The 21,378-nt window shown below is 38.2% G+C and overlaps 1 protein-coding gene across 2 annotated transcripts in view; it reads left to right on the top strand.

Annotated features, from left to right (window-relative positions):
* The window catches only part of MTX2 (metaxin 2), a 77,051-nt gene that overhangs the window by 19,303 nt on the left and 36,370 nt on the right, over positions 1–21,378 (top strand). Inside the window, exons 2-3 of one of the 2 annotated variants that reach the window (XM_010859786.1) lie at positions 14,197–14,244; positions 15,446–15,492. In XM_010859786.1, the coding sequence (XP_010858088.1) occupies positions 14,197–14,244; positions 15,446–15,492 (95 nt within the window). Of the gene's footprint in view, positions 1–14,196; positions 14,245–15,445; positions 15,493–21,378 lie in introns of those variants that run through there. The other variant, XM_010859787.1, reaches the window with a different exon arrangement.

Genomic DNA, 21,378 nt, shown 5'->3' with positions numbered 1-21,378 from the left:
TAAGAACAGTAAATGTTTTTCTTGAGTCACTGCTGTCAGAGTCCTTTCCCTCTCTGGGAGTCACAGTCCCCCTCACCTCCCTAGGATGCCCTTCAACACTGTGCTGATCTCTGGACCTGCTGTGGGGGCAGCTCAGATTCTAATCTGGTCCTACTCCTGTGTTTTCTTGCCTCCAGTGTCCACAGCTGTCAGAACTAGTGTGTTCTCTTTTGTGGGAGCTCTCAATGACCTTTTATATATTCCGTAGACATAGAGTCTGCCTAGTTGATTGTGTGGATTTAATCTGGAGCTTGTACAGCTGGTGGGAAGGTTTTGGTTCTTCTTCCTTAGCTACACTGCCCCTGGGTTTCAATTGTAGTTTTATTTCCACCTCTGCGTGTGGGTTGTCCACTGGGATTTGCTCCTGAGGCTGCCCTGGAAGACTTGGGTTTGCCTCTGTGAGGGCCAGTTGAGGTGGTGCAGCTGCTTGGGTTGCAGGGGTTCTGATGGCACCAGGTACTCAGGGGAGTTGGTGGCTAGAGCAGAAGGAAATACAGTGCTCTAGAAGGGTATGCAGTATTGGCCCATATGTTCCAGTATTCTTGCCTGGAGAACCCCGCTCCCTGACAGAGAAGCCTGGCAGGCCACAGTCTACAGGGTTGCAGAGTCGGACGCTACCGAAGCAACCCTGTGCGCATAGATGCAAGACTTTTCTTGCCTGTGGCAGCTCTGCCCCAGTGAGAGTTGAGTGTGAAGGTGGCGCAGCTGCTTGGCTTGCGGGGACTCTGGCGATGCCAAGTGTGCAGGGATGCAGACTGCCTCCGCTGCAGGAGTTATGGCCCTATCAGAGTTTTTTTGAGCCTCTTGGAGTTGGCAATCAGAAGGCCTCTTTGGCCAGTCTTTCTATGTAGCTCTGCCTGTTCAGGCACTGAGAGGGCTCCCTTGCCTGGGGTCCTTCTCTGTTGTTTGGTGCATTGGGCACATAGAAGGGCCCCCCTGGTTGGAGTCCTACTCTGTAGATCAGTGTGTCAGTCACTTAAAGGGGCACCCTGGGTGGGATCCTACCCTGTAGTTCAGTGCGTCAGGCATTTGATGGGCCAGCCTCTCTATTGTTCAGGTGCTGATGCTGGTGTGTGGGGTGAGAGAGGCTATGGTGATGGCTTAACCCCTACACATGACTCAGCAGTATTGCCTTGCTTCCATGGCTGCCTGGCTTTCCTCCACAGGCATTTCCCACCATAATCTCCTCCCTCATATCCCCTCGATCCCGTCTCTTCGCAGCCAACAGCAGCCCTCACCCTGGGATTGCTCCACAGTTGCTAAACTCCAGCTCCCAGCTGTTGCGCTTTCTAGAGGACTTGAGTCCCTGTCCCGGGTATGTGTAGCTGCAGCAAGGACTGTCTGATTCTCATTCCATTTAGGCTACCACAGATCAGCTGTTTCTCTCTCAGCCTCAAATGTTTCTCCTCTGACTTAGACAATTGCCCCGATGTGGGGATTGGACCCCTGTTTAGTCCTTCTAACCTGTTTTTCCCCCTAGTTCCTTCATCCTTCCGAGTTTTGCATGGTTTCATATATTCTTGTCCACTGGTCAGGTACTCCTGTCCACTCTCAGCCAGCGTTCTGCATGCACTTCTGTGTCTGAAGATATATTCCTGATGTATCCGTGGAGAGAGATGTGCTCCACGTCCACCTACTCCTCTGCCGTCTTGTTCTCTTTCTAGGTGGATTTTGACCAGAAGGAGATTTTTATTGTTCTCTAGTTTCATTTGGGCCCCCATTTTGGTTGTAAGGAGGAAGTTCTGCCCCTTACTAGTTTTCCTGAATTTTTAATCAGTTTTGCTTTTCTTCCTCTGCTTCCTGAATGTCAGGGTATTAGAACCCATTTATCTAATGCATCACTCAGTCATATATCCTCACTTTGAGTGTTTTTAGTCTTTTGCTTACCACTTTGTTACAAATGAGTAGGTGGTTGGAGATATTGATGATGGGTTGGTGAGACTGATGATTTATCTGCTGTGGGCTCAGTAAATTGGCATTCCTTTGGCATTCTGTAGATTGTGCACTGTGGTATGTAGTTCTTAGTTGTCTGTAACATGTTGATAGAGTTAAGACTTGTTACGAGTGTATCATGTGTGCATGCATGCTCAGTTGCTCAGTTGTGTTCTACTCTGTGACCCCATGGACTGTAGCCTGCCAGGCTCCTCTGTCCATGGGATTATCCTGGCAAGAATACTGGAGTGGGTTGCCATTTCCTCCTTCAGGTTGGAATCTTTCCAACCCAGGGATCGAACCCGTGTCTACTGCAACTCCTGCATTAGCAGGTATATTCTTTATCACTGAGCCGTATCAGGTAATCCTTATTGTTATCTTCAGATGGGCTCGAGTATTATAAAAAATATGGAGATGGGCCATATGGTACCACTGAAGTCTAAGTACCTTAAAGGCAGGTACTTGGTTTTCTTTATAATTTTATCCTTAAGTTCTTAGACTGGTGCCTGGTACATTATATTTGGGGGAGGGTATATTTTTTATATATATAAGTATATATATAAAATATGTGTGTGTTCTGTGAATATATGTTGAATGACTGATAAAACAGATTTGTAGAATGTAGCTAAATTTACTTTCTAAAATGAAAACTACATACAGTTTACTACATATATACAACAAGCAATAAAGAATATTCAGTGAATTTTGATGTCAGTCAACACGTTTTTTCTCCTTAAGGACTGATGGATCAAGCCAAGGAAATGGTTCTAGTGTGGATCTTCTTTTAGAGTTTGGCAGTCCCTTTGTTGGAGAAGGCAGTGGCACCCCACTCCAGTACTCTTGCCTGGAAAATCCCATGGATGGAAGAGCCTGGTAGGCTGCAGTCTATGGGGTCACTAAGAGTCGGACACGACTGAGTGACTTCCCTTTCACTTTTCACTTTCATGCATTGGAGAAGGAAATGGCAACCCACTCCAGTGTTCTTGCCTGGAGAATCCCAGGGACGGGGGAGCCTGGTGGGCTGCTGTCTATGGGGTCGAGCAGAGTCGGACACGACTGAAGCGACTTAGCAGCAGCTGCAGTCCCTCTGTATTTATCTTACACTTCTCCAGTCTGTCTTAGAATGTCTGCTTCTTGCTTCAGGGCCCTTATTTCAATCTAAGGTAGTCTTTAATTTTTTATCTGTACTTCCTTGCAGTTTATTTTTTAAGTGGCTCCTATGAATGTGTCCTCCTTCCCCCTACTCATGTGTTGAAATCCTAATCCCCAAGGTGATGTTATTAGAATATGGGGCCATTGGGAGGTGATTAGGAATTAGTGCCATTATAAAAGAGATCCCAGAGAGCTCCCTCGCCCCTTCCACCATGTGAGGACCTGGCAGGAAGTCAGTAGTCAGTGACCTGGAAGAAGTCTTTTACCTGAACCCAACCGTGCCTGCACCCTGATTTTGGACTTTGAGCTTCCAGAACTGTGAGAAGTAAATTTCTGTTGTTTGTGAGCCACTCAGTCTATGGTATTTGTTATAGTAGCCCAACTGGACTAAGAGAGTAACCTTACCACTGTGTTACAGAATACTGCCTGTCAGTACTTTAGGTTTATGGAAATGACAGCATGACATTACACCTCTCCATTCTTTTTAAATTTTCTTAAAAATTGAAATATAGCTGATGTGCAATACTGTATAAGTTACAGGTGTACAACATAGTGATTCACATTTTTAAAGGTTGTACTCCACTAATAATTATTATCAAGTATTGGCTCTATTCCCTGAGTTGTAAAATACATGGACCACTGTCCCACATGTTGAACATTGATCTCTGACTGTTGAGGTGATTGGAGAATGGTTTTAAACTCCTGTTAGGTGAAGAGTCACTTCCTGCTTACACATCCTCTGTAGTATCATTAAGCATCCCCTAAGAGACAGTGCCTCAGGGACATTGTCATTTAATCATTTCATGATCACTGTTATCTGGGATATAGTGTTATCTTTGAATTGTACTATAATTTGAAAATTGAATTGCAGGTTTAATAGTTCTTAAAATTCTAGTTTTGATAAGGTTACATGTCATTATATTTTAAGTCTAAATATCTTGAAAATCTGTTTTAAATGAAGGCTTCATATCATAACTTCCTAAAATTTACCAGGTTTTGAACTTAGTGGCTATGTTGATATCACTGAGATCATCAGTATAGTATTTATATCAAACTAGTAAATATATTTCCTTTTCTCTGTGTGTCTTGCAGCAACTTGTCCATGTTTAAGAGCTGCCAGATGTTCTTTGAGCATTTTGTTATATTAGTAGTATTTGCATTTACACCTTTGGCAGAAAGACATCCAAATTTAGAGACAGGTTACATGTGTTTCTTACTCCTTTTGTATTACACTGTCTAAATAGTCTTTGGAAGCTGAAGAGATGACATCTATGGGCTTTTGGAGTGTAGTTGCCTAAGGATAAACTGGGTTTGACTTCATTAGTGCACTGATAGGTTTGTGTAGAGTTATTATAGCATTAATCAATTTGATGGATTGGAAATATGACAGTACTGAAGCAGCATGTATTATTAGTGCCTATTATTCTACAAATTATGTCTTCACCTATATTCATATGCCAGAGGAGTCATGTTGTACATTAAGAATGCAGAACTTAAAAAAAAAATCAACAACAGGGCATCTCTTTTCACTGCCCTTTTCTTGTCCTTTTAGATTAGATCATCAAGAGGTGGACTTTGGAACTAGACTTGTTTATTAGGTCATAGCACTTTCATGCTGTGAAATGAGTGGAATACCCTGAATTGAGTGGAATAGACAGACCATCTGGCACCAGAAATACTTATCACCCAACTTGATACTTGAGAGAATACTGCAGGTAAAATGGAGTATTTAAGAATCTTAGGTGTATACATGTTAATTTGTTGGCAGTAGTCATTTCTCTAAAAGTTGTAATGGATTAATAGTAAAGAATGTTGGTGTTTTTGTTGTCAAGTTGCTCAGTCGTGTCCCACTCTTTGCAACCCCATGGACTGTAGCCTACCAGGCTCCTCCCTCCATGGGATTCTCCAGGCAAGAGTACTGGAGTGGGTTGCCATTTCCTTTTCCAGGGGATCTTCCTGACTCAGGGATCGAACCCGGGTCTCCATCATTCCAGGCAGATGCTTTAACCTCTGAGCCACCCGGGGGTTGATAAAACTTAAAAGTAGTAGGTACCTTAAAGAGAATGAGAATCAAATGTGTATTTTGGGGGGCTATGAGAATTATTTTACCGTGTATGCATTTCTAGCATAAATTTGTTTAGACGTTATTTATTTTATGTTAAGGTTTTCACAAGTCCAAGAGTGTGTATTCTCTCTCTTTCTAAACTTGCTTTTCCTCCAACCTAAATACTTATAGGAGATAGAAATTATCTATGAAAAGCTTTGAAATTTATTTCCATAAAAAAGCCCTGTATCTCACTAAAGGTTGCAACTTTAAGAGGAATCAGCTTTGCTCCTAGTGAAAGAGACATTAGTGTAAAATTCTCAAGATAATTTTACCTAGATAAAATTGGAAAGACAGTAAAGGACAAAGGGGTTAAAAGACTTCTAATAGTGTTATTGGAATAGGAAGTGCTGAGGTGCTCCAATATTTGCTTTATTTCTAGATGTTTTAAATTTATGCCTATAAAATAGTATATTTCTTCTTTATAAAAATGATAAACATTTTCATGGATCTTTTGCTAGGGAATGGGACATCATTGTAATGTTTAAAAATGAATTAATATAGGTCACTAAGAATGTCTTAGTGTAAGTTATTTCTTTGATATGAAAATGAGATAGTAGTTTCTGATTGTAAAAGAATTAATTTCTGAAAGGTGAGTAATTTTACTTTGGAACTCATGTGATAAAGATTAGTTTTTAAATGATACTTAGACCAAAATAATTTAAATATTGCTTAATTTGAATTTCATGTTTTTCCATATATTGTACATATTGTTATTAATATTGTATTCAGTTTGGGGCAGTTGAGAAGCTGAGTCTTTAATAAATACTCTCAGGATCATGGGAATTTTCACATTCTAGGAACTTACTGCCTAGAAAGGAAGATAAGATATTGACATAATAATAGAATAGAGTAGAAAGCAATATATGATATAAGACAAGTGCAAACTGCTATGAGCAGTATAGATAAAGGAGAAATTAGATTTGTTTAGTTACAGAAGCCTTCTTGATGGAGGTAGCATTTTAAGCTTGGTCTTGAAAAAGGTGTAGGATTTGGGCATGTAGTGGGAAGAAATATTCTGGGTAGAGGGTAACAGTTTAAGCAAAGTCTCTGAGGTGAGAAAGTATAAAGTGTATGGGGGAAATTTTAAATACTCTGGTAGAATGCAAGGGTCCTATTATTAGATGGTTGGGTAGTCAGGTATCCCCCCCACCCCACATTAATTTGAGTGTGTTCTTTCCAAGCTTTTTTTGTGATCAAAGAGATGATTTCAGTAGAATAGAGGAGGACTTGTCTTTGATCAAGGATATGTGAATGGCTGAGTTCCCTGATGAAACTTCAAATAAGTAGTTATTTAATTTGAACCGTGTTTTCTAAAGTGGGGTTAGGTGTATATACAGGGGTTTTGTACTAGATAATCCTTTCAAGTATGGAAAAGAAATATTGGAATTTAGGTTTCAACTTTTTTCAACTGTTTTCTTTTTTAGTGTGTTTTATAATGTGCATGATTCACTAGGTTAGGAATACCAGCCATATGATTTCCAAATCTATTTGGGTCTGCTACTCAAATATTTTATTGATGGGGATGAGAGATTTTAAAAAGTGGTAATTCCTAGGTTAGAGTTAAAGAATATGGACAGGGAAATAGTGAGATGACTTGTCAGATGGTTGAGGGCATCGGTGATGGTCTTAGGAGTATTACAACAGTAATATCCAATGGACATTATGTTTTTGATATAAAATAGAAACAGATTTCCAGTTTTAGGGTAAGTTTACAGGATTAGATTCTGCCAGCTATATCAGGGAGCCGTTTAATATTTTTATAGTTGTGTTATTGGCTGTAGAGTTGGAGTTCTCTGGGGCTTCCTTGGGGGCTCAGTTGGTAAAGAATCTGCCTGCAATACAGGAGACCCAGGTCAGGAAGATCTCCTAGAGAAGGAAATGGCAACCCATCTCAGTATTCTTACCTGAAGAATTCCATGGATGGAGAAGCCTGGTGAACTGCAGTCCATGGGGGACTGTAGAACTATAGTCTACAGTCTACAATCGTAGGGTCAGATAAGAGCGACTTACACTTTCACTTTATCCAGAGAACCCCAAAGTGTGTGTTAGTCTCTCAGTCATATCTGACTCTTTGCGACCTCCTTCTCTAGAGGATCTTTCCGACCCAGGGATCAAATCTGGATCTCTTGCATTGCAGGTAGATTCTTTACCATCTGAGCCACCAGGGATAAAAATTTACCTTTTTTGGCCATTTTGTATAGTTTTCTTGTCTTTTCTGCTGCATTTTTAGCCTAAACAGTACAGAATCATTAACAATAATGATAGCAGTAATAGTAAAAACAAACATTTATTCAACTAACATTTACTGATTGCCTATTTGGCACTGGGTTCTAGGAATGAAAGTGAAAGTGAAGTTGCTCAGTTGTGTCCAACTCTTTGCTACCTTGTGGACTGTAGGCCATCAGGCTTCTCCATCCATGTGATTTCCCAGGCAAGAATACTGGAGTGGGTTGCCATTTCCTTCTCCAGGGGATCTTCCCGACCCAGGGATCGAACCCGAGTCTCCCACATTGCAGGCAGACGCTTTAACCTATGAGCCACCAGGAAAGCCCTCTAGGAATGAAGTGGTAAGCAAAAATCAGAACTGAACACTGAATTCATGGGGCTTACATTCTAGTGGGGGAGATAAACAAATAGTCCTCAAATCCCTGTGAAAATGTTGACGGGGATTGTCAACATATGGTAAGTGGTACAAAGGAGTGTACATGCTATTTAAGCTTGGAAAAGAGAGGGTTTGAGTTATTCTAGAGGTCACTGAAGTCTTCCCTGAGGACAGGACCAGCTACATAATTTGTAGGGCCCAGTGCTAGATAAAAATGTGGAGCCCCCTTGTTTAAAAGAATTCTAGGACTGCCATAGTAGACTGATAAACTGAGAGTAGAACCCTTCAAGTACCAGCCCTGCGCAGCTGCTCAGGTTGTATGTCCATGAAGCTGGACCAGTGTAAGGAAGTGATGTTTTTGCTGAGATGTAAGGACACAGTGGGAGGGGAAGATTGCTCCAGGGTAAGGGAAACACTCTAATGGCAGAAAGAACCTCTTGATGAGGGTGAAGGAGGAGAGTGAAAGAGCTGGCTAAAGACTAAATATTAAAAAAAAACTAAGGTCATGGCACCTGGCCCCATTACTGCATGGCAAATAGAAAGGGAAAAGGTGGAAGTAGTGACAGATTTCCTCTTCTTGGGCTCCAAAATCACTGTGGATGGTGACTGCAGCCATGAAGTTAGAAGATGATTACTTCTTGGCAGGAAAGCCATTACAAACCTAGACAGTGTGTTGAAAAGCAGAGACATTACTCTGCCGACAAAGGTTCACATAGTCGAGGCTATGGTCTTTCTAGTGGTCATGTGTGGTTGTGAGGGCTGGACCATAAAAAAATCTTTTGAACTGTGGTGCTGGAGAAGACTCCTGAAAGTCCTGTGGACAGCAAGGAGATCAAACCAGTCAATCTTAAGGGAGATCAACCTTGAATATTCACTAGAAGGACTGATGCTGAAGCTGAAGCTCCAATATTTTGGTCATCTGGTGTGAACAGATGACTCATTGGAAAAGTCCCTGATGCTGGGAAAGATTGAGGGCAGAAAGAGTAGGGGGTGTCGGAGGATGAGATGGCTGGACAGCGTCACTGATGCAATGAACATGAACTTGGGCAAACTCCAGGAGATGGTGAAGGACAGGGAGGCCTGGCGTGCTGCAGTCCATGGGGTCGCAAAGAGTTGGACACGACTGAGCAACTGAACGACAACAACAACAAAGGAAACAGCTTAAATGAATTTCCGACGCAGGAAGAAACATGATGCATTCAGAAACTGGGTGAAGGCTAGTGTGGCTGATGTACAGAGTGGTTGGAAAAGAATGATGAGGCCTGAGAGGTAGAGAGAGTGATGTGTAAGGTCCAGTTGATCTTTATTCCAGAAGCCACAGAACCGTTGAGGTGTATTAAGCATAAAGTCTACTTTTGATATGGTAATTATACCAGTATCTTGTATCCTGACAGCCTTGGACAATGTTCTCTCTCAGTCCCCATTTTTTAATCAGTCTCCTTTCCAGAAACTTTTAGTCTCACCTTCTATATTCTAAGGCTGGTCCTTCCTTAAGGCAAGTCTAAAAAGGCTCTTCACATCAGGGAGAGCTTTTGGTGGTAGAACTTGCAAGTAGGATGAGTTGTGAAATTTTATTCTCTATTGGATTAGTGTGGTCTAAAACATTTTAGGTTGACTGAGGTAAAACTAGTAAGAGATGAAAATGTTTTAATATTGTTTTAAAAAGATTTTTGATTTTAAATGCTGAGATATTTAAGGCTTTTATCAGCACTATGATTTTGAATTTTTCATCTCCCTCTCTTTTATACATGATCAAGGGCAAGGGTGGGTATTGACTTGCCTGACCTTTGGAAAGAGGAGTGGGGAATAATCGTATTTTTGGACTTTGTCTTTCACATAATGGGCATTCTTAATGAAAAGGCTTTATATAATATTACCCAAACCAAGAAATAGGCTTTGTACTTCGTTATGTGTGTATAATGTTTATGATTCCTAGACTTACTTATTATGAAGGCTTATTTCCTAGAAAGATAGCTACATGGTTGATTTGTAGATCCAATGCCATGCCACACAATTTAGGATTTTCGCTGTTGTCTCTCTATTGAATAACACACCAGTCGTTTCTTCTCCCATGTCATGCTTAAAATGTGAGCAGATTCACATAGGTGATGCACTTAAATCAATGATGTTTATATTTTCTGAACTTCTCATGGGTGAGATCATTCCCTGCATACTCTGCCATTTCTTGCCTTCTGGTCTGTGGGCGTACTGGAATTCCAAGCTGTTGAAATAGCATGGTTATATAGGTTTATATCAGCTTTCCTTCCCTTTTTAAATGAAATGTTCTGTTTGTGACCCACTCCAGTATTCTTGCCGGGAGAATCCCGTGGACCGAGGAGCCTGGTAGGCTACAGTCCGCCGGGTTGCAAAGAGTCAGACACGACTGAGCAACTTCACTTTCTCTTGTTTCTTTTTTCTGTTTGTGAAGACAACATCAAATGTTTTGGCAGAGTTACTTTCTGAGAATTTATTTTCAGTAATAGTTTCTGAGTTAGAGCAGAAATTAGATAAAGGAAAATATACTCTGCCAACCCCATTTTCAGCTTTAGGTTCTTAATGACAACTTCAAAAACATAATTTTTTTTCTTCCTTTCTTTATCTTTGGATTTGCTGGGTCTTCGTTGCCGCGTGGGCTTTTCTCTGCTTGCTGTGAGCGGGGGCTACCCTTTGTTGTGGTGCAGGGGTTTCTCACTGCGGTGGCTTCTCTTTTTGTGGAGCATTAACTCTGCATCTGTAGCACGTTGGCTTCAGTAGTTGTGGTTCCCGGGCTGAGGAGTTGTGGCATATAAGCTTAGTTGCTCCGTGGCATGTGGAATCTTCCCGAACCAGGAATCAAACCCATGTGTCCTGCATTGGCAGGCAGATTCTTTACCCCTGAGCCACCAGGGAAGCCCAGTTCAACTCCTTTATTCTTATTTGTGGTTGAGTAAATACTTTGGCCACCTCATGCGAAGAGTTGACTCATTGGAAAAGACCATGATGCTGGGAGTGATTGGGGGCAGGAGGAGAAGGGGACGACAGAGGATGAGATGGCTGGATGGCATCACCAAATCAATGCACAAGAGTTTGGGTGAAGTCCGGGAGTCGGTGATGGACAGGAAGGCCTGGTGTGCTGCGATTCATGGGGTCGCAAAGAGTCGAACACAACTGAGCGACTGAACTGAATATGTTACAAGATTTCTTTTAAATATGCTGGTTGTATTAGATCAGGAGAATGGGAGTGGGGCCAGTGATGATAAATGAATTTTTAACTAAAAATTTTTAGTTAAAATTTCATTTAGCTAAACATATAAGTTCCTGTTTTTATGAGACCTCTGGTATTGCAGAGTAGTGGCTTTAGCTTCTGATTTATTAAAGAACACTTCACTTACATTCAGCATATATTTAATGCTAAATGTATGTTACTGTGTTTTGAAAATTTGTAATCCATGGTCTCGTATGTACACAAAATAGCTAATCAAAAATTAAAATTATCAGAATATTTAATTAGAGCACCCTAGTACCTTAACCGGAGAAGGCAATGGCAACCCACTCCAGTACTCTTGCCTGGAAAATCCCATGGACGGTGGAGCCTGGTGGGCTGCAATCCATGGGGTCGCTAAGGGTCTGACACAACTGAGCGACTTCACTTTCACTTTTCACTTTCATGCATTGGAGAGGGAAATGGCAACCCACTCCAGTATTCTTGCCTGGAGAATCCCAGGGACGGGGGAGCCTGGTGGGCTGCTGTCTGTGGGGTCGTACAGAGTCGAGCACGACTGAAGTGACTTAGCAGCAGCAGCAGTACTTTAACATATTGATCAGTAAAACTTTGATTAGCCAGAATGTTTAGGGAATTGAGTGATAAGCTTAGTATCCGTTTTCTTTCCATGCATGATTAATGAACACCAACTGTATGCAAAGCTTGGCACAGTGTGGCATACACAATGCATGTGACACATTTTTGCCCTCAAGGAACTTAATTTCAGTGTCTTTGGAACTTTTGTAAATTTTATTCCTTTGCTTTATTGCTTTAATAAGATTAATAAATGCATATAATTGAATCTTTGATGATTCATTCATTCATTCATTCACATTCATTCACCTCACAAATGAACCTCACAGTATTGTTCTCATATGAATGTATGGTGTAGGTATGCTGACCATACAGTTTATCCCAAAAGGTTATTTTTGAGTAGTTTGCAGATGTCAGCTTGTTTTTGTTTCCCTACCTTTTATTTTTAAAACTGTTAACACTGGTAAATTGGATTCTTAATTGAAATTTTACTTTGTTAAAAGGTTTACAGTAACGTAGTAAGTATTTAATTGCGCTGCCTTTTTGGTATGTGAGTTGAAGTTCGGTAGCTTTTATATATATGTATACAGACAGTCTCCAACTTAACAATGGTTTGACTTAGAATTTTCTGACTTGACAACAGTGCAAAAGTGATATGCATTCAGTAGAAACTGTACTTCAAATTGTGAATTTTGATCTTTGTCTGGGCTAGTGATGTGTAGTGAGATACTCTTATCTTGATGCTGGGCAGCTACAAGGAGCTGGAGTTCCCAGTCAGCCTGAAATCTCAAGGGTGAACAACTGGGACACTTAAAATAATTTTATACCTATAAAATCTTTCTGTTGTCACTTTCAGTACAGTATTCCATAAATGACATGAGATATTATCAATACTTTATTATAAAACAGGCTTTGTGTTAGGTGATTTCGCCCATCTGTAAGCTAATGTAAGTGTTCTGAGCACATTTAAGGTAGGCTGCTGCTACTAAGTCACTTCAGTCGTGTCCGACTCCCATAGACGGCAGCCCACCAGGCTCCCCATCCCTGGGATTCTCCAGGCAAGAACACTGGAGTGGGTTGCCATTTCCTTCTCCAATGCATGAAAGTGAAAAGTGTCCTACTCCTAGCGACCCCATGGACTGCAGCCTACCAGGCTCCTCCATCCATGGGATTTTCCAGGCAAGAGTACTGGAGTGGGGTGCCATTGCCTTCTCCATTAAGGTAGGCTAGGCTAGGCTATAATGTTTGGTAGGTGCGGTATCTTAAATGCATTTTCAAGTTACAGTTTATAACTCACGGTAAGTTGAGGAAGGTCTGTAATATTGTAGATAACTGTACAAAACTGTTAATTATTTGCTTGGTGATTTCATGGTGTCCCTAAGTATAATTTTGTGTAGCACAGACCAAACCAAATTTTACAGTTTATAATAATTACTACAACTTTTTCTTTTCATTCTAAAGTAGAAGTAAAAGCAAATTAAGGTGTCCACCTCCTACCCCCTCCTAAGACTAAGTGAATACATCTTAAATGATCATTCTTAAAAGAAAAAATGCTTCATGTGTATAAATTTCTTTTTTAAAAAACCAGCTGGAAGTATATATTAAAAAATAATTTGTTGCTGTGTCACAGAGACTGCATTAGTTTAAACACCATAAGAAAAGTTAATCAAATTTCATATATTTGACTGACTTTCTTGCTGACAGCAAATATAGTTAGTGTGTTAGAATTGGTGATTTTGATGTTTTATGGATTTTACAAAGAATTCAGCAAATAATATCCTGAATATTCTGTCTGTGGAGGCATTGCTTCTTATATGCAGTTGATTAGACAAATTCAAATCTAGGGCTTTTTCCAAGCACTGGTAGGTTGCTAATACTCTTTGTTGCTGGAGTCTTTGCTAGATGAGAGGTTAAGAGTCAAGGTCAAGCCTATTAGGCCTAAAATGAGCTTCACCAGCTTTATTTCACATTGTTCTGATAGGTACTGCTTCATCGTATTCTCTGTTTTTGTGAGATGATGTTGTTGGGTTCAAGGCAATTAAACGTAGACAACAGGATTCCCCTGTTTAAATACTACCAGGTTATAAAGAAAGATGCACAGCCTGATATGCATAGATTTGATTCTTTCATAAAGTGTCTTCTGAAAATTTACTTAGTTAAAAGTTTACAGTAAAATATAAATACTGTTTCACTATTTTTCTTTTTGATAGTGAGCTGAAATTCAGTGTCTTTTTATATGTATGAATGTAATTTTGGATATGTCTGTGTTTGAAGAAGACTAAAGAATAGTAGCATATAAGCAGTTTAATTTTTTTAATTTTCACTTTTGATTGGGCAAAATGTCTTCCATTTCCTCCCCATAAAAAATTAAACTGCCACCAAACATTCATTTAAATGAAATTATCTAACCTGCTTATATAGATTCTCATAGAATCTACAGTAATGTGACTGGTTGCCATATTTAAGGTATCCTTGGTAATTTAATCCTTGGCAGTTTATGCTTGACATTAAATGCTCTAGGCAAATGTATGTGTTTATTAATTTGGTTGGTTATTGATATATTTTTTCCCTGTGTACCTGTTTCCACAGCTGCAGAACCTTGGCCTGAAAATGCTACATTATATCAGCAGCTGAAAGGTAGGTGCTTATTCCCCATTAAAAATGGCTTCATATCAAAATATGTGTGTTCAGTCATGTCTGACTCTTTGTGACCCCACGGACTGTAGCCTGAGGCTCCTCTGTCCATGGGATTCTCCAGGCAAGAATACTGGAGTGGGTTGCTAATTTCCTCCTTTAGGGCATCTTCTCAACTCAGGAATCAGACCTGCATCTCCTGTGACTTCTGCATTGACAGGTGGATTCTTTACCACTGAACCACCTGGGAATCCCAGATATATCAAATACATATCAAACATATCAAAATATATTTATTACAAAAAACACCCATTGATAATGCAATTTAATGCAAAAAGAACATGAAACATAAAGAAGGAATTCCCTTATATAATTTGTCTAGGAGATTTTACCTAAACTTGTATGTGCCAGTGTAAACCAACTCTTCATGGTCTGTAAGGCGCTTAGTTTATTATTGACTCATTATACTGGCTGCTGCAGGCAGGGTAGTATGATGTGGTTGCAGGAGTAGTTGGCAGATTTACTGCGCCAATAGCTGACACAGCAGATTTTTGAAGTCCTGTGGTAAAGTGGGCTCTCAGTAAAAAGGAACTGTTAAAATGTATAGGCTAGGATGGTTCAGCCTCCCTTTAGCAGCTCTTCATATATCATCAGATCACATTATGGACCCCATTTGGGGCTCAGCAGCCTGCTACAGTTGTCAGAAGACTGCAAAGTAATGAAGACTAATAGGCAGCAGCCCTCGTCTTCTAAGCATGGAATTTTTATTGCAGTGAACTTGTCATCTTTCTTTTGTGTGACAGATCTAGACACACTGTGCAATATTAACTGTAAGCTGGTTTTATACGAGTTTGAATGCTTTTAACTAGAGAGGTTTGAACAGAGATGCTATTTTACTTAATGAAAGGGATTATTTCTTAAAAACTTGAAGAAACCTTTCATTTTTAAGTGAGCAGTTTTACATACATATTGCTGATAAAATACAATAAGTGATCAAATAGATTTAGAGGAAATAGTCTTCGTTGTTATTTACATAAAATACTTTAATCCAAATTATAATCTTGTAACATTGATATAGAACTTGATGATTGCGCTTTCTTTTTAGAAATAGGAATAGTTTTTTAAAATAAAAAACATTTATACGTGTATTTTACTTGTTTAGTAGTTACGCTTTTGACTCAGACCTTTCATTGTATTTCTACAGGGGAGCAAATTTTGCTTTCTGACAATGCAGCTTCTCTTGCTGTGCAGGTAAATATGTAAATAGTGCAGTATTTTTTTTACTTTTTGCTTTTGGTTAAATATGCTAGTATTGATTATTTGGGTTGATTTCTTCATTTATAGGCACAAACCTATTTTCTAACTTGTAAAGATTTATTCACTACGTATTTAAGTGTCCTTATTGTACTCATTCTAGCCTTAATCCATTTGGTGGTTACGAAGCAGACATATTTTTCTTCAGCGACGCCTTATATATTTATTGATTACATTAGTGCCTGTTATCCCCAGACCACTTATTGAATATAATAGCTCTTGGAGTTTTATATCATGGTTGTGTAATCCAAAAGATTTGTGGCCCTGTAAACTTTAAACTGCACTATAGGAAGAATAGGATACTTGGGGATTGTTTGCTTTTAAAGAAAAGAGAAATGTTTATGTAGATTATGGAATTACAAATATTGAAACATTTTGCATATTTAGCTGCTCTTTGTTTGGTTAGCTTGCATAGTTTGAATCACAAAGAGTATTTTAATGAGTAGCACCTAAAAGATAACTTAGAAATTTAAGACATGCCATTTGTTGGAAATGAGATTGTGAGCTTCTGGAGGACAGAAAGAAAAGAAAGAGGGACTGCTTTTGTTGCATTTTAGGCATGATGCTAGGCACTTGGGCATCTTGTGTTTTCAACACAACTAGGTATCTTCTGGACATAATAACTATGACTGTTACACAGCCATAGTATGTCATTCAGTACATTTTACTTTTAAGTTGGAGAAAGAAGGAAAAGATAGAAGGAAATGTGTTTGAACAATATTTGTATGAGTATGAGTATTTTTAAGTTTCAAGTTTTTTTACTTCTTTTAGAAGATTTGTATATTTTTACCAAGAATATAAATTTTATTCACTTACGTTTATCTTTAGGCACTAGTACTATAACTAGTGTATTTTCTTGTGTTAATCTTTGAGAAGCAGAAATTCTCGGTTGGTTATATTTAATAAATAAGTACTTTATACTTGCTTTTTGGCAGGGGGCATAAGGAAGTTGGAGTTTGTTTAGTTTTCAAATACTAATAATGTAGTGCCTAGCATATGAAGTGTGCTCAGTAAATACTTGTTGAATGAATGGTTTACAAGTGGGGTAGAAGCAGTCTTGCTTGATAACTGATAACACAAGTAAATTATTTGTTATGTATGAAATAATGTCTTCAGTCTTTATATTTTTGAGAAGATAGCTTCAGGGCACAGTGAATATTTTAGTTGAAGCACTAATTCTTAACCCTGTTTTAGTTGCCATTTTGGGGATAATTCTTTCAGTCTCATGAAGCTATGGGATATTTTTCCAGAAAACATTGCAACACACACAGATATAGACATACCTAGGCAATTCTGCATATGGTATGAGGAGGTTTATTGATCTCCCAGCTGAAGCTCTCTGGGTATCCTGTATGAAGAGCCTCTAAAACTGAAGAATATTAGTTTAGGAAGTACTACAGTAATTTTCACCAGTAGGAATGTTATTTTGGGTAAGAGTAGACCAGTGGTTCTTAGCTGAGGAAGGGTTTCAGACCCCCAGAGAACATCTGACAGTGTTTAGACATTTCTGATGGTCACAGCTGTTGGGGAGGCTGTTTTTGGCATCTGTTGGGTAGATGCCAGGGATTCTGTGAAACAGTGCACGAGACAGTCCCGCCCCAGAAAGAATTATCCGACCCTAAATGTAAACGGTGTCAGTGTTAAGAAACCCTAGAATAGATGGCTTAACTAGTTTTTGGCATAAACCAAGATATCGGTATATTACCGTTAAAAAAATTTAACATTTTAAATAACCTGGAGAAGGAAAGAAAAAAGAAATCTCAGTGTGTACCTTCTTTAGTAATTCTGTTTTTATGGTTCTTATTGATTTATTTTCTCAACATTCATCTCAAATCATAGTTGCAATTAAAGCTAAGACCAGAAAATAAGAATCTTTTAAAATGCAGAATTTTGCATAAATATTTTAATTTTTTGTTATCCTACACATGTCACTTAGATGATGAATTAACCAGCATATATTAAAAATTCTTGGTTTTCTTCAATATTCTTTGACTTGACAGCTGATAGTAGCCATGACTATAAATGTGACTTTTCCAGATATCTGATGTAAACTTTATGGAGTAATTTTCTTCTATATAGTGGATAAGTATTCATTTGGAAGAATCAGTTAAATGTATAAAATTGATCTAACAGTGTGACAGGTATCCATAAGCTGGATATTTCCTAGAAAATACCAGATATTAAGCATTAGATACTTTAGTAGTTAGCCACCTAAGCCATCAGGAAATTTAAATTTTACATACCACATAGGCTTTGCATTTATTATGTTCCTGGAACTAAATGGTTAGAGTTTTTTTTTTTTTTTTTGATTAAAGAAACCTCTTTATGATTTCAGTTTAAAACAAAATTAAAAAAATTTTCCCCTATGGCTGTTATTTTTGTCTTAGATTTGCTTTCCTTCTTTCATCCACAGAGTATTGTTATTACCTGAAGTGTTTGCCTAGTCATAAAATAATCTTGTATGTTGAATATTATGAAGTATTAGAGTAGTGTGTCCCTCTGGTTCTCACAAGCAGTACTGTGTGTGTGTGTGTGTGTGTACACATACACATATATGGCAGTGCGAACAGTGTTATACATACACAAACATTAGGGAGAGAAATCTTCCATTTCATAGTATTACTTCCACTTTGAAGCTTGTATTGATTGGAAAAGAACTTTGATAACAATTCTCTGTTACTATCCTTTCATCCCCTAAACCAACTGCCCGATAGATACATAATATATATAATGTTGCCCACATAAATGTAAGGTGGTGGCCGTTGTTTAGTCACTAAGTCATGTCTGACTCTTCTGACCCCATGGACTGTAGCCCGCTAGGCTTCTCTGTCCATGCAAGAATGGACAGGCAAGAATATTGGAGTGGGTTGCTATTTCCTTCTCCAGGGGATCTTCCCGACCCAGGGATTGAACCAGCTTCTCCTGTGTTGCAAGTGGTCTCCTGCATTACAAGTGGATTCTTTACCACTAAGCCACCAGGGAAGCCCACTCACATATGTATAATAGTTTAAAATTTTCTAGTAGCCACACTAAAAGAAGTAAAAAGAAATGTGAAATCAATTTTAATAAATATATTTTATTTAATATTGTCAAATATTATCATTTTAACATAATATAAAGTTTATTAACAGGATGTTTTTCCTTTTTTTTTTTATGTTAAGTTCAAAATCTGATGTGTGTTTTACACATCTCAGTTTGTGCCAGCCACATTTCAAGTACTCGATAGCCATATGTAGCTGACAGCTCTCATATTGGACAGCACATGTCTAGAAATACTGTATAAGCAAATATATATGAACTTCAAAGTTTTCTGCAGAAAATACTTTATTTGATTTTTCTTCAAGAAATTTATGTCTTTACGAATTCAGTATCTCATCTTTTATAGCAGATTCCACAAGTGAAATGAGTAAATAATCTCTGTTCCTCAAATAATCTCGGATACCTCAAACATTACTGTTTGTTTTAAGTTTCCTCATCTTTAAAATGCAGGTATAATAGAAGCTGTCCTACTGGATGTCATGAAGATTGAATGTGTTAAAAAATATATGAAATGTGCATAAACATTAAAGCACTTAGAAGAGCACCTGGCATATTATAAACATACGGTGAATATTGGTTATTTCCTTCTTCCCTGGTTCTTTGACAGAAGTACACATTATCAGTGTCAGCAGCAGGAATGAAAGCTTGCAGGCTTTGTAATACCTAAAGTGATTAAAGCAAATGTTAGGTCTAAGAATTATTTTTGGATGTATTTAAATCTATAAGAACATTAATAATTTTTCTAATCATTCTTCCATTGTATGCCTAAAAGTTGTTAGTGTAGATTGCTTTGATCAAACAAAATATTATTTTAATAGTATTTACTAAATAAGCCCTGTTTTAGAATTAAGTATTGAATGCTTTTGTTGTTTAAGGCACTCTTTTTAAAGAGCTTTTCTGAGAGACATCTTATTCAATCATTACCATGACCCAAGTGTATGGTACTTGTTATGAAGCTCATTTTTAAATATGTGGAAACTGAAGCGCAGGAAAAGTCTGGCCAAGGTCATAGAGTCCATAAATTGTGGAGGTAAAGAGACACCAGCAGCATTGGCTGAGTGCCTGCTGCATGCTAATCACTGTGCTGAGCATTTAATTCTTAGGAACTCACTTAATCCTTATAATAACTGTATGAAGTCAGTGCTGTTAAAATCCCCCTTCTGCAGATAATACTAATAGAACAACAATAATAACTATAGCTAAAATTTATACTGTACTTACTCCATGTGCCAGGTCTTATTATATATACTTTAGGTATCATAGATAATCCTCACATGCAGCCACCATATGAGGTAAGTAGCATTATTATTATCATTTTACAGATTAGGAAGTTGAGGCAGAAAAGTTAAGCAGTTGGCCCAAACTTATATAATTAGTACTTGACAGAGCTGGAGTGCAAACTCAGGGAGTCTGGGTCAAGTCTATGCTTGTAACACTTCGCTGCATACCAGTTCAGTGTGTGATACAGATCTTTGGAGTTTTATCTAAAAATAGGTAGATAACTTAATTCAAAAATCATTTCTGACATTTCCTAGAAAATTATATATAACAATTTATGGATTACATTAAGATGTGAAAGCTGTATTGCAGCTTTTGGATCTCTAAAATGTGAGGAAGGTAGTCTTACCTATATTATGGGTTATTATGAAGTTCAAGGTAGGTAATGGGAAATTGTTTTGAAAGAGGTGAAAGCAGTATAATTACAAGATGATGTTGCCTGAATTAGTGCCTGTTTCTCAAGGATTTGTGCATATTTTGTGAATGTATAATAAAATGTTATTTCTAGTAAGTTTATTAGAAAGAATAGGATTACAAAATTCTATTCTAGAAAGGATTTTGTTTCATATATATGAAACCAATTTAAAAATAAAACTATTTCCCTTTTTTGTATGGCTTAATCTGAATACTGTAAAAGTTTAATTATTGAATTTATTTTTTAGACAGTGTCTCAAACTGATTAGTAGAATGCTGCATGAAAAAGTAGTCTTACTTTTTACTTCTGCAGTTTTTACTTACTTCCAGTAAGAATAACATTTAAGCTCAGGTTAAGGGAAGTGTCCCTATTTTACTTAATATTCTTATTTTTTCCTATCCTTTGTGAATAAATACTTAATCTCTAAAAATGAAAGGGAACACAACAGAAAAACACTGTATTCTTTCTGTTGAATGTGTTTTAATCGTTTAAAAAGTCAGCATTTTTATAGGCTGCATTAATACTGGACCACAAACACTAATGTGTTAGTTAGATATGCTGATAAATAGCTGACACTTGCTTTTTCCTTTTTTGCAAATGATGCCTTTTAGGTGGACATATTAATTTGAGGTTAAATGGTAATGATATCCTGATGTTGTGATTGGGGAAGAGCAGAAGAGAGGAGTATTTCTTTTCTTTGAGACTGCAGGTCAGTTGTGTGGGGAAACAACTGTGGTTAAGAAATTACAGCCCTGTAAACTTGTTGTATCATTCAGATGGTCACAGTGGACAGCTTACCTGCAGAATTTTAGAGGAAATGATTTTGAATTTTCAATTTGTTTTAATACATTTTTTGGTTTGCTGGTTATGTGCAGTTTCCAAGTGTCAGTTTAAAACTGCCTTATGATCCAGAAATCCCACTGCTGGGCATACACACTGAGGAAACCAGAAGGGAAAGAGACACGTGTACCCCAATGTTCATAGCAGCACTGTTTATAATAGCCAGGACATGGAAGCAACCTAGATGTCCTTCAGCAGATGAATGGATAAGAAAGTTGTGGTACATATACACAATGGAGTATTACTCAGCC

The sequence above is a fragment of the Bison bison genome, unplaced genomic scaffold (genome assembly GCF_000754665.1).
Source record: "Bison bison bison isolate TAMUID 2011002044 unplaced genomic scaffold, Bison_UMD1.0 scf7180017864460, whole genome shotgun sequence".
NCBI classification, from domain to species: Eukaryota; Metazoa; Chordata; class Mammalia; order Artiodactyla; family Bovidae; genus Bison; species Bison bison.
Note: the sequence above shows the minus strand (reverse complement) of the source record. Positions and strands in the feature narration are given on the sequence as shown.